At 42.9% G+C, this 14,894-nt stretch overlaps 1 protein-coding gene across 1 annotated transcript; it reads right to left on the bottom strand.

Moving 5' to 3' along the window:
* Nucleotides 1–11,911: 11,911 nt before the first annotated feature.
* trhrb (thyrotropin-releasing hormone receptor b) lies at nt 11,912–13,770 on the bottom strand (the record flags this gene model as incomplete). Its single annotated transcript, XM_080011616.1, has 2 exons — nt 11,912–12,337; nt 12,976–13,770. 2 exons carry the CDS (start codon nt 13,768–13,770, stop codon nt 11,912–11,914), a joined length of 1,221 nt encoding a protein of 406 aa, XP_079867742.1.
* Nucleotides 13,771–14,894: the final 1,124 nt, after the last annotated feature.

Consider the following 14,894-nt stretch of genomic DNA (forward strand, 5'->3'; position numbering starts at 1 on the left):
ATTCATTAATAAAATTCTTTCTCAAAGTGTGTCAGTCTGGTGGAGAATCTTCTCAGGCAATGCGATCGATTGGAAATGCTTTTAATGTTTGACTCCCAAACAATCAATTTTGCAACCCAGTCCTTGTTAAAATATTGGTTCTCAGTGTGGGGCAAAGTTTAAGCCTGAAGACGTGTTAAATCTCCTATTCCAAAACAGGAAACTCATTGTAGTCAAAATTGTCTTTTTTTTTTTCCAATTCAAAATCATCCTTTGAATTAATAACACAAAACGAGGGAAGTGACTCAACTTCCTGTTTCTAGCCTCTTATGTTAGCGCGGAGGTAGCTCAAAGGGTTGATTTGATAATTTTTTGGCGTAACATATAGAGTGAGAGTATGGAGTAATACCGAGGATAATATGAGCTTCCTGTTTTCGAAAGGTAGATTTATCATTTAAAGGCTTGGGGTGCCGCTCTGGAGCACAGTGAGAAGCTGCATGCGGAGTGGTACGTTTCTCAATAGTAGAGCATTCGGGGAGGTTGTGTTATGAACAGTTAGAAGTGATGGGAAGCCACATTTTAGACCACACCGATAATTTTGTCTTTAACCAGCTCTTGAATTGGTAATTCCTGTATTTTTCCTCTATGGAATACTTGTGTTAGCTGGATGGAGACATTGTTAGAGGCGCTGTGTCAGATGGCCGGTGCGAAATAAGAAAGCCCTCCAAGGAACTCCCTCTCATCATCATAGTGGTGGCATGAATAATGATAGCGTTTATTTCCATAAATTTACATGAGAACATTGGGTGCATAGCTGTACAAGCTCTTTCATACAGTCACTTCCTTGAATTGGCCATCTGAGGGTTCCAGCCCGACCCCCTTCCTATTTATTGTATTTTCCTCTGGGATTTAAAGGTTCAAAATGGAACACCAAACCAATAGTACACATCTTAAGAAGGTATCAAAAGCTAATAACTAGATAATAACTTTCTAATGAATCATTTTAACCAACAGATAAGGAATGATGAAACTACCCCCACTGCTATTGGAGGAGACAGGATCACACAAAGCATCATGGGCCGGGTGTTCACACTTTTACCTGCTTTCTCTGAATAGTGTGATTAAAAAAAAATAAAAATAAGTTTCATTCCACAGTTTCTGCTTTTGTTCAAGCAAGTTTGGCGTTATCCTGGAGCCAAAATCTCATCAATGAATAAACGCTCTTGCTTGCCCCCAAAGTAGCAGTATTTATAAGTGTGACGTGTGAAACGACAGAAAGAAAAAAACAGACCCAGGCGCCGGTTCTCTGTTGATGTATTTAAAGAACACATTAATGGACTCATGGAAATATCAGCCCATTCACTTCCCTTTCCAATTTATTTTCCCCTCATTGACACAAGCCATCCCAGACGTACTCTGAGCATGGGAACAGACGGGCTCCATCTCTCTCACACAGTGTATAATTGTACTATAATGTCGACACCTTTTCGAGATAAAGATTTATTTGTCTCCCCGTTGTCACAATCATTCAGTTGAGCGGTTTTGTGTCGACGGTGTATTTGTACATTTCTCCGGAGTTGATTTACATTTCCAATTATATTCTAAAAGAAGAAAGGGCCAACATACATTTCCTGCGAGTTTCATGCATCTACACCTCAAGGAAATATGGAATAAAAATTGATTAGTCCGGTTGCTATTCCTCCTAAAGTGTTCAGTTAAACTGAGCTTTCTTCAGACAGAACGTTAACGTTGTAATTGGCTTTCCTGCGCTAAGCCGTGCAATTGCTTTGCGGAGTAATTGCTCTTTTCTTTGAGCGGCCGTTGTTTTTCTGCAGACAATCCAGTTGTCCACACGCTGTTGTTATTTAATTACTAAGCAAATGGGTTGGACTGCGCAACATTTTTTTCTTCGTTGTTTTTACAGATAGTGTTTTAACAATATGCCCGGATGAGCTGGCGGGCCGTCACATGGGCTAATGTCCCTGAGAATTGTCTCTTTGTTGACCTGGACACTAAGCCGTCTCGCCTCCGAGGATTGGATAATGGACTTGCTTGGGCTACACGTTCACCATTACCTGGTATCTCCGCTGTCTGGGTGGACGCCTCAGCCTATGGCTTAAAAAATATATAATAATAATCAGCTTTTTAAAGAAGACAGAGAGAAGACAGCGTTTTGATCCTGGCCCTTTGAGTGGATTTCCTGGCTCACAAGGTTAGGAAATCCAATCTGTTTGCAAAGAAGTTATCTTTTGAAGCTGAAAATGCCAAATATTCTTTGTGGCACCAATGTTTTTTTTCAATTTATTGTATTTTTTATTTTCACCTGCTATGTTTTTTCCTGTTTTTTTGGAGAGAGTATTGGTTTTGAATTGCAACACTTACAGTCCGGGAATCCAATTAAAAACTATACCTCATACTTCAGGAGACTATAATGGAATTGATTGCGCAGGTTTTTTTGGGTTTTTTTTAAACACATTATTGGGTCATTGGATGGAGACCAAGTAATTACACATCCTGAGCCATCTTTGACTTGCAAGGAAAGGTGCCTCACAGCACCGCTTTATCTCCCGCGACAGGCGGTGCACGTATTAACCTCCCATCTCATGTCTTGTCAGCTCCAGCCTCCCACTCCGCCCTGGCCGCCACATTTAACTAGCCCCAAACTTCAATCACTATAACTGGGTATTGTTATTCAGGCCTATTCACGCTGACAAAGCCTGTCATTTAGAGACTTCACCAGTGACAGCGCTTGAGCCTAATCCTGATAGAGCGAGAGACGGAGAGTGAGGAGTTTCTATACTTCCGTGGTCTCTGTGGTCTTTTTTTTTTTACCTTTAGGTTTCATTTGCAATGCGAGTTATTTTAAGGACAGAGCTGAGATTCTTAACCTTTCTCACATCAAGGACCTGCGATTTGACACGGATTAGGCCACAGACCCCATTTGATACGATCTTGTCTCTAGGACGCCAGTCTGAGAAGGTTTTTATTGTAAGATATGATTTTGTCCAAACTCTACTCTAATCTATACTATAGTTAGGGACATAACAGTGAAACTAGGATCAAAACAGTCACTACTGTACATTCTCAAATGGTACTGCCATCTTGCAAATGAAACAATGAAGAAATGTAACTATTAATTATTTTGCTGGGGACCTCCTGGAACCTCTTCAAGGACCCCTGGGGGATCCCAGGACCCCAGTTGAACCACTGTACTTGAGATGCCTTTGCATTAGTAGTATTTGTAAATATGTAAAGACATGTAATGGTTATTATGGATCATGACAGAGGCATAAAACATTTTCTTGATTAAGCTGATCAAGTGACCAAATAGCTTCAACGCTTTATAATTCTGTATTTGCAGTACGGGATTTATTTTCAAGCATATTTTCCCGACTGTGCAAACCTCTCCTGTCCTAGCCTGCCTTGTTGCTGTGACGGCGGAGATTTCAAATCAAAAGGAAATTGAAAAAATATTTTCTCCGTTTCCACAACACCGCTCCGTGCTGTGCCTTCCACACACAATACTTCGTAACGGACGATTCTGTTCTTTTTGTTACGTACGAGCTGTAGTTACTCAGACGCTTGTCTTAGCTGTGGTCCGTGTTGTTGTAATGATCATTACGTCGCCATGATCACAAAACAAGCAGAACAATGTTCACTGCAATGCTAGTAATGAGCTTGGAAATCAGTTATCTTATTCACAAAACTGTGAATGCAATTCATTTGCCGCTTCTACTTGTGGCCGTGGAATTCACTGTCAAACTCGGCCTTTGTTAAAAGGGCAAGTTGCTGAAGCGTCACTGTGGCAGTTTCCACGCACCACCCAAGTGGCGTGTTCAGAGACCTCCGGCACAGAGACACAGAAGACGTGGGTTGTAAACACCAGTTTATTGTAGAGCGTGGGCCAGCTGGAATTTGCCAGGAGCAGATAAAACATGTCATGACAGGGCTCCCATCCTGAGTGTGCGTGGGGATGGGGGTTTTAACCTGCTGCTCGTTAGACCAACCAACGAGCAACAGGTATGCAGCCACCCTGACCCAATCACCTAGATCAACCACACCATCCCTACACCACAGTGACCCAGATCTTGGATTTCCATTTCTAGGAGGTTTTCAACTTGGGGCTACCAGGAAGCTGTACCCAGACACTTATCTATAGCGGTGACATGCTTTAAGGCTACATCACTACACCTTTAAACAAAAAAAACAAAACCTTCCTATTTCTTTTTTTGCACCTTCCACAAATTGACCATGATATATCAACGGGGGGTTGCAAATGTTGAAGAAAGAAGAAAGAAGAAACAGTCTTTATTTATCACGCAACACACCACACTACAACACATGCTTGCACACACACACACACATGCACATGCTTTGATGGTGGCCAGTGAAATGGATTCTCTGCTTTTGACCCATCCTGGCTTGTCCTTCCTCCGGGGGCACAGCCAGGAGCAGTGGGCAGCATACGTGGACGCGCCCGGGGACCAGGTACATTGTTGGTGATCAATGTTTCAGTGTTTACTATAGTTTATGGTGAATTAGAAAGGGGCGGCATTGGTATAGAAGGAAGAAGGAATCCTGTAGTTTCACCTGACACTGTAAGATGTCATGTGGGTGACGGGTTAAAGGGGACCTATTATGCTTATTTTTACACATGTTAATATAAGTCTGTGAAGTCCCCAAAACAATTTTGAAGTTTACATTTATACCATCTTGTTCCAAAACGGGCTCCTAGTTCTGGCATGTGAGGCAAGCAGAGGATTTTCAGAATCTCTGCTGGCGTCTCAGAAACACCCCAGAGGGTGGAGCTCTGTTTCGCTGCTGCAGAACTCATTACATCTTTACAAGCAGCGTCGCCACTTGTCGGTAGGAAACACAAAGGCTTTGCCTGACCTTGCAAAAACACACCGCAATTGTATACAGCATAATGCAACAGCATATTAAAACCTATAGTATATCCTATTTCAAAGCTGGGTATTAATGCAGCTGTGCTGGAGGGGCGTGTGTATGGGTGGGCTTCGGTGGGATTTCTGTAATTTTGTGTCATCGATAAATACGTTGCTTTCTTATTGGCCATTTTGAAGTTATGGGTGTGCTTCGTCAGTACTCCTCCTTTACATTATAGACAAACCCACAACCAGGTCTCACATTTTTTCGTACTCATAGTCAGAAAATGAATCTATTGAATGGTGTCCCAGAGTACAATTGTATGACTTGTTTCATGCTAAGCAAAACAAAATTAAACCAATTCATTTGAATGGGGAGGTGTTCTTCAACTTTAGAAGAGGGGGGCACAGATACATACACTAAAACTAACAAAAGTACTACACCGCAGGGAGGTGGGGGGGGCATGGATGTATTGAAATTTTAAATGCATGGGTTTAAATATCGTTCTGACTACCACAAAATAAAACCTGGATACTGGTTTTCCTTTTGCTCTCTTGAATGGTCTATTTAATTTAATGTTTGGCAAGAATAGGGATATAGGGTCATACTCTTGTTTGAATTTCATTCATAGATACAATTTTACTGGGTATACTGTAAATGTCAGTGTTTGTGCACCTGTGTACCCATCAGCCAGTGTGGTAAACACTTCCATGGTAACAGTAAGCTTGCTCGCTCCAGACGTCGCTGTTACACTTAGGATTATGGGAAGTGTGGTCTTCATGACATCGTGAATAAAACATGTTTTTCTTAAAACAAGGTTGATATCAAACAGACTTGTGACTTATAAAAGAGAAAAAAAAAAATTATTATATACTTTGCGTAATATTTACGCAGTTATTTATAAATGTTTCAAATCCTAACGTTAACCCTAATCCTAGCCAACTACAAAAAATACCGTTCTGCACCATTGTTGACCCAACCTGTCTTTCATAAATTAGTTGTATTATTAAAAACCTGCAAATTAAACAAATTTATGGGCGAAAAACTAGGGGTATTAACCGCTACTATGGGGTTAATTTGGTTGGGGGAATATACCTGCATTGTCAGATTTACATAGACATATTTAATTTGCAAAGCCCAGAATTATATGTTTGGCCATTTTAAGTGGCGCCCCCTATTAGCACTACCACTATTCTAAAGATTAAATATTCAAGAGGTTATTTGTTGCATACATATACATACAGTCCTACATATATACAGTGAAATGTCATGACACCCGGTGATTACGCGCAATAAGCTCTAAAAATACAAAAAATACTAAAATGTGCGAAACGGACACGAGGCACTTGCCCAGGCAGCCGCAAGGGGCGGCGGCACAATCGTGATTCTGGGTTCTATAATTATATAAAAATATTAATTGTCTGTGTTAAATATACATTTAAATCCTCCTAAATTAAACTTACCTTAACTTACCTCCAGTACTTACCTCACAGAGTAGAAGTCCTGGCATGTCACACAAACCTAATAAACTGCACTAACGAGGCTAATGAGGCGATGTGTTTTGCATGGGTGTGGTCAACACCCACAGGCGCTGATTTGAATATCTGATAGAGAAAAACAAAACGCCTGAGTCATTCCAACAAATGACTCATGAATCATGCTCTCACTTGTCCGTCTTGAGTTTGCTCATGAGCAGGCTTGGCAATTTCCTCCGGCCTCGTACTCCGCTCCCCGCTCCGCCAGTGTGGGCAGGACGGCACCTGAAATCCCCTGCTGGACGGGGACTGCCTGTTGGCCCCGGGATGAGTGCCATTGGTCCTGGTACAAGGCCTTCACCTTGGCGTGGAAGCAAAAGTACACGTCCAGAGCGGTCCAAAACAGTTTCGCTTATTTTGGTAGCTCTTTTAATTTCTGACATGTAGGGCTTCAAAGGTGACCTCTGGGCACGGTTCAAAGGTCAAATCTCGGTTTAGCGTGCACGGAAATCTCTCAAACTTACATGTTAACCTACACAATGAGACCTTTCCAAAAATGTGTTTGGTTTACAGTGAGAAAGTCATTCACTTTCTCACTGTAAATGAGTCAGGGAGATGGGGATGAGACAGGTATTATAATTAGGTTTAATTTGATTACACCATTTAAAACGATCCCAAACTCACAAAAATAGAAAAATGCATCCCTAAAAAAGGCTAAATACACATCAGATGCCATTCAAAACTAAATAATTGAAACCCTTGCCCTCCTTGATTTTAAAATATATCATGGCCAATTTTGGGGAAGCTGACTCTCCTGGACATTGCGATAAAAGTGATGGCACCAGGGATCGCTGTAACATTGAGAACTTATCAATAATAACACGATTTGTCCGTTACTCCATCGCAGAAGAACATTTATTTTGCCTGATTGACTTGAGTCAGCTTGATGCTGAATACATGTGCAACCAGACTGTCTCTCATCTCTCTGACCGGGGATACAGTGCCGACAATTTAGTGTCTCGGTGTTATGATGGACTTGGCTGCAACAAAAAGTAAGCAAGGACATTCCGTATGTGCACTGCTACAACCACCAACTCCCCTTGGCAGTGGTACACACGATGCATTCAAAAGATTTTGAATGGGCATTTCATTGAATACATTCTGTCACAGAAGTTATGTTGCACACAGGTACAATACTCCCACGCTCAAAAGGCTACTTGGGATTTGCAGGACCAGCCATCATGACGTCACCACGATGATTCATGATGTATCGTGAGTCTTTTGTCTGAGGTAGCAGAGGATGACAGTGCGTCTTCTGATCTCGGTTACAGAGGCAGATGGTCTTCAGACACAGCTAGACAAACAGAACTTCTTTGACATTGGCAAACTTCTCCGCCATGTGCTTGGTGTGCCGAGGCCAGCCAATTCAATTCTGCAGTCACAAACAGTGGATTTGTGCGCTGCAGGGGAGGTGGTTACCGCTTCACTGAGGACATTGAGGGGGATGAGATGTGACTCCTTCTGGGAGAATGTGGAAATACCAATCCTCCTAAGAGGAGAAGGACAGTGAACTCACAGCTTGACTATAGTGTTGTCTTGTCAGCTATTGGGCATGGTGACCTATCATGTGACTTGTGCGATCCATGAGATCCATAGACTACTGACGTCAGTTTTTTATTAACAATAGCAATAGGGCTCCCGCTCCTTTCCGGGCTGGCCCCTAAAAATAAAAAAATAAAAATGTATAATTACATCTGCTAATCATATTGGGCTTAAACATCGTTCTATCCTAGGCAGAACTATCCTAGTTCATCATGCAAATGTTCATTATACAGGCACTGCCCCCTGACCCTGTGCATTCTATTGTAGCCTACTGAACTTCCAAGCCAAAATTTGCTCACAGGTTTTCCTCTCAGGTTCATCATACAAATGCTCATCATCAAATCTAAATTTTACAGTTTAGTTACTGTTTTTCTTTTTCACGGGGTAATGGCCCCGCACCCTATTTTGGAAAAGTATTTTGGAAAAGTAAGTTTGTTGTTGCCCACCCAAATAATCCAAATGCCCACCCAAAGATGACCACTCGGATTGTTAAAGGTGTTGTTCTTATGTACGTTTAATTGTGGTTTTGAGCTGTGTGTGTGTGTGTGTGTGTGTGTGTGTGTGTGTGTGTGTGTGTGTGTGTGTGTGTGTGTGTGTGTGTGTGTGTGTGTGTGTGTGTGTGTGTGTGTGTGTGTGTGAGGTGTGTGTGTGAGGTGTGTGTGCTGCCAGTGAGTTTGTCACTCTGTTTTTCAAAGGTGCTTTTGTCCATTCGTGCTTCCATCCCCAGAGCTGATAGCCGGCCTGCCCGGAAAATATCTGTTGATGGAAATCTGGCGCGTGGTATTAAAACATTGTTTACAATCTGCAAACTGTATACACTCATTTATTATCTCAGCCAAGCCGATCTAGCTTTGGCAGTGGCTCAAAATTGGCAGTTCACTCCGAAAGCACACCCAAATTTTATGTAGTGGGTCTGTGATGATCGAATTAAGCGAAATGAAGTGGTTGGTGTTTCCATGCGTGCTCTCCCACACAATTCCTGTTTGATTGAACTTAATATTCAGAGTCACACTTTCATTTCTGAAGTAAAACTTGTGTTTTTAATCAATAATGAAGATTGTTGCATGGAAATACTTCATAATATCACATAGAAAATATGATCAAAGTTCAGTTCATACGATCAAAGTGGGGGAGCGCTGTCAACACATTTTAAATTAAAACTCATGGTAGCAAAACCCACAACCCCTTTATATTCTTCTGTCGAAGCCGTGCCAATTATCAGTATTTCTGTCGGATTGATTGAGGATCAAGGGAGTGAGAAAGAGGAAAAAAAAAGAGAGAGAGAGCGAGAGGAGAGAACTGATAAACAGCGAGCGTGTTTGCTCTCCAACCCTTACATTTAGTTAGTTAGACAACTTTGCCTTCCAGACAGTGATGGAGAGTAACAGCCGCTGGTTGAGACGCTCACATGTGGAGGAGCTGAAGGCTTTTCTAACCTGACAAACACTGGAAAGGACCACAATGCGATTACTCAGCCATCTTCAGCCCCAAGGTTTCTGAGTTCAACCTTCATCACGTCAGGAAGAATGTATGGGTGGAGCGTTAATGGATTCCTGTTTCTGTTTCCTGTTCCTATTCACTCTAAAGGTTGTGACGCGTTATGGGAGCGCTGGATGTGACTTCGCCTCTTGTACCTTTCTCTGTCTGCAGCGGCGGAATTCAAAGAAAAGAAATGGCAGATCCGACGGTTAGTAGAAAATGCTCACCCCTAACCCTAAACGAACATTTCTATCGTATGAAGCTGAAATCCATTTTGTCTTGTAATGTGCTATTTAATGCGGAAGTGCTCTTTAAATTCAAAACGTAGCAGCTGGACTAAAGTCTCGAGTCGGCTCAGACATTACCAGTCGGGTCTAAAAGAGCAGTGTTTCGCGATATATTTATAAGATACTTAATATGGGACATATATAAATGAATTACAGGAAATACATTAAAACAATTTAATCCAATGTGCTCTTTTTTACGTGAAAATGAAAGAAAAAAGTTATATAGTTAAATAAATACCCATATCGTGATATTGTGAGACTAGATATCTTCTAGGATTTTGATAATCGTAATATTTAGATATAGTTAAATACTGTCTTTAATGCTGCATGATAGTAAATTACTGCAGTTTTCGGAACTTCTTACACTGCTCTAGTTGTTCTGATCAACTCCTCCAATATCACTAATGATTGTTTCTCAGATATTTCTTGTGTGTAAATATCGTATGACAACGCCAATTGTCATCCCCAAAATATGGTTGAATTATCGATATCCAAAAATATATAGGGATTTTTTCGATTTTTTTTTTTGTGTTAATTTGCCCAGCCCTATGAAGAGGTACACACAAGTGTAGTCACGGCATTCAGTTTGACTTCCACTGTTCTGCACTCTCTAAATTCACAAGGATGTAAAAAATAAAGTAAAAAGTAAACAAATACAAAATACTGTACAGACACGTTTTTACAGCTTTATTTTGATCTTTGCAGTGTGCATTCACAGGATCACAATTATTCAAAACAGGGCAACATCTTTTTTTCAAACTGTAGGCCTACGCCACAAAGTAATATTCACTCTGTATTCTTTAATGTGCTATTGTGGGAAAACAGTTCCATAAAAAAAAAAAAATACAATTAGGGTCTGAAATGCAGAGTGACCGAGGGATGGATTGATATTCCTCTGTCATTGCGCTTTCCTAATTATGTTCCCTTTTCTGCAGCGCTCTGAGCTTTTCAGAGCTGTCCTTGAAACGACTGCCAGCGCTGAACAACATCAACATTGTGTGTGTGTGTGTGTGTGTGTGTGTGTGTGTGTGTGTGTGTGTGTGTGTGTGTGTGTGTGTGTGTGTGTGTGTGTGTGTGTGTGTGTGTGTGTGTGTGTGTGTGTGTGCACGCGTGCGTGTTTGCAGCCGCATCGACCAGCTTCCTGGGCGTCTGTAGAAATTGTGCACATCTGCGAGAAGAAAAGCAACAATGGCGCTTCGCTAAAAACCCACAAAACACAGAGAGCCTGCGATGACTGCGCTGTACCTACACTCAAAATCCACTGACATCACGGACGTGAACACTGGTCGAAAGTCCCTCACTTTGTAAATTAGTAAATATTTACAGACACATTAATTCATGAACCTCAATTTGACAAAGAACTCACTTGTATATCAAATATATAATGTGTTGAAGACAAGTAGATGTGTGCAGTGGTTTGAAAAGAGGGACTATCACAATCGTTTAGATATTCCATATATTACTAACTAACCCAACTAACTCACTTCACCTGTAAACCAATGTTAAATCCTCAGCATTTGGCTTCAGAAGACAGAAAATAGTCTTTTAGCAGCACACACACACACACAACACATATTTGCCATTGAACATGAGGCCTCACATGCCCTTCATAGAAAAAAAAAATCACAGTTTTACATTGAGGATTCTGGAGACTTGATGTTCAGCTGCCTGTCTGCCAGCTGCCAGCACAAGAGTTATAGGACCACATAACCACTCCATGTGTATTTCATTAGATCATCACTGATCCAGTAGTCCAAACTATTGGATTGTTGACAACACTTCTTGTCCCAAGTAAAGAGGTTATTGATGGGTCTGCACGGGGGGGGGGGGCGCAAAGAAATGAAAACATGAGACAAGTGCCTTGTATCGCCCCTTTGTATCAGAGCTTTGGGACAAGTCTCCGCTCACTGTCGTCAGGGGATTGTGTGTTTAGAGCGTCCTGGGTCCTCTGGGCTGGCAACCACCACGGGGGGGGGTTTGTTTGCCCAGGTGACTCAGACACTCGGACCGTTTTGCCTCGGTGGCGTCACTCGGAGGCCAGGCTTCCAATTGAGCCAGCCCCCCCCCCACCCCCCGAACCCCCCGCCCATTGCAGAAACTGCTCCAGAGTTTAATTTGCACAAGATGTTAAACTACTCCCGCCGCTGCCCTTTGGGCCCCATGCATCCCCTCCCCTTCTTCTTCTGTGGTTCCCGGCTTGACTCAGGCGTCACCGAAGGACGCCTTTCCGTACACGCAGGTGTCTTGGTACATGGCTTTCTGCTCTGACAGCAGGTCGTCCGTGACGGTCAGCTCCTCCAGCTCCGTGGAAAAGTGGTCGGTGCTTTCCACCAAGGACATGTCCTTGACGGCGCTGTAGGTGAGGGCCACGCTGTACGTTGGGGGCTTCTCGGCGCCCTTCCGCCCGCAGCGGCAGATCTTGCGGAAGGCCGCGCGGAACTTCTGCGACATGGCATTGTAGATGACGGGGTTGATGGCACTGTTCAGGTAGATGCAGCTCCGGCAGACGAGCAGGAACCAGCTGTCCAGGTAGGCCTCGTCCAGGAAGGAGTTCACCACCACGAGGGTGCGGTAGGGCATCCAGAGTGCGGCGAAAAGGATCACCACCACAGCGAGCATCTTGGTCACCTAGGAAGTCCCCAAGTGACAATTAGAGATGCCATCGTAACAACAAAACTCTCTGTGCTTCTAATAATCATGAATAGTTTCAATTCAGCATCAGAGAATGTACGGTCATAGCCGTTTTTATCGTAGTTTCACTGTTCTCTATAGATAGCGGGGATGGTAGCTCAGGCGGTAGAGCTGGTGGTCTAGTGATCTAAAGGTTGCTGGTTCAATCCCAGGCTCCTCCTGCTAGCATGCTGTAGTGTCCTTGAGCAAGACACTTAACCCCTAATTGCTCCTGATGGCTGCGTCCGTCGGTGTTTGAACAATTGTAAGTCGCTTTGGATAAAAGCGTCTGCTAAATGAAATGTAATGTAATGTAATGATAGAGATGGATGCATAGATAGATAGATAGATAGATATGGATTTTAAAATAAAAAGATGTGTTTTAGACTTATGTACAAACATATTGAGCAATTTTAAGATATTGGTTATAGTCCAGATCGTTTTTGGGATCATACTAAATAAATTAGATAATTTGTGATTTGACTAAAGTAATGACATAAATCACTGTAGTCATTGTTGATCATTGATCTTTTGTTTGCGCCTCGGTTAGGCACCATCAACACTGAAAGAAAGGTGATTTCAGGGATGCAACCCACCTGTCTGCGGGATGTTGCCGTGGAGCTTGAGTGTCTGGTGTTCATGCAACTGGTCATCTTGCTCCCAGTGTTTTTCTGTCCATTCTTGTGTCCATCCTTGTTCTTCTCCTTGGATCCGGAGGGCAGCGGGTTTAGGAACAGGATCCTCGCAATGAGTGCGTACAGGACAGCCGAGAGCATGAGTGGCACTACGAAGAAGATCCCAAAATCCAAGAAGTACACGGGCATGTAGAGGTGCCTGGGCACCTTGTAGCCGCAGGTGACGACGGTGACGTTGTCGTAGACCAGTTCCTGTAGGTCCGACAGGTAGAACCACATGACACAGTACAGGGAGGTGAACACCCACACGGCCAGGATGATCTTCTTGGCCCGGGACAGGGTGCACAGGAACTGGGCTCTGATCGGGTGGCAGATGGCGATGTACCTCTCCACAGTGAAGGCGGTGATGGAGCAGGAGGAGGCGTTGATGCCCAGGTACTGGAGGTAGGTGATGGAGAGACACCCGGGGCGCCCGAACACCCAACCCCCGAAGATGCTCTCCGCGATACCGGGCAGTCCGGCCATGGTCAGCACCATCAGGTCGGCCACGGCCAGGCTCACCAGGTAGCAGTTGGTTGGCGTCCTCATGTGTTTGGTGGTGAGCACCACCAGGATCACCATGATGTTCCCTACGATCCCCAGGGTGCAGATCACGAACATCAGCAGGCTGCTGATCACCTTGTACTGGAGGCTCGGGTCTACCCAGATTCCCAGGGTTTTATTGATGTGTTCTGGGGTTGCAGTGACGTTCTCCATCTCCAAAGTATATAGTGTACTATCTGAAACTATACTTAAGTGTGCTATCTGAAAGTATTTTGTCGACCTTTGTATGTATTTACAATTAATATAGTTAGTACAGTTGTGTTGAATTGAAAACTACTTCAGTTGTACTTAAATATATAAAAAATATAATTTTCAAGTATATTTGGTTGTTTTTGAAAACCAAAAGAACCCACTTTAAACAAGTGCACTGAAGCACAGCTTAAATAAGGTAACTGTTTCAATATACTTTTTACAAGTGCACTTACACTGCACTTACAGCTTATTAACAACCACTGTAGTAAAACTGTACTTTAAATTAGTTCAAACAAATAAACAAGACATACCAAATAAATGCACTTCAAGTATACTCACAAACGGTTGAATTATACTTGCTCTAACACACTTGATATACAAAAAATATATACTCTCAGTATGGAAAAATGCTTTGTCGTCTTCAAAGAGGTCCCTTCAGAGGAGGTTTCTCCGTGTTTTTTTTACGCACGGTGGGGAAGGAGCTCCGTCGGGCTCCACAGGTCCTGGAGACGCGTCTGCCGCTGCCAAAGACGATTAAACTCCATCCAGATGGAAAGTGTTCGCTTAAGTCATGACAAAGGCTCCGAATCCCAACTGTGTATTATTGCTACACCGCTCTCATAATCGCCGGTCATGCTGCGCGTAAAGGCGAGACGCGCGTCTTTCGGTGCGGATGCGACAGGCGCGCACATCGCAGCTGATGCGCTGTTGGAGATGTTGCGTCTGAACTGGAGGATCAGGTGGATTTGTGCTTTTAAATGCTCTGTTTGGACAGGGGGCGCTCATTACGCATGCCAGAACCTTCTCCAAGTAATGTTAAATCTGGAATATCACAAAAAAACAAAAAGTCATTTTTCTTCCCGTAGATGAATCTGAATCAGCTTCAGAATCTAAATTTTCAGCAATATAAATACAAGGAATTTGTCTCGGTAAGGAGCCAATTGTTTTCCCTATGGATTGTAATGTAGTCCCATTCATGGTTGAATGTAAATGTTTATTTACATCTTAGAGTCTGATACACACTGAATAGCACTTTCATTCATGCCAAACCTTATCATCTCAGCAGGATCTTTGAATCCACGTGA

Source organism: Zeus faber (assembly GCF_960531495.2).
Source record: "Zeus faber genome assembly, chromosome: 1".
Classification (NCBI taxonomy): domain Eukaryota; kingdom Metazoa; phylum Chordata; class Actinopteri; order Zeiformes; family Zeidae; genus Zeus; species Zeus faber.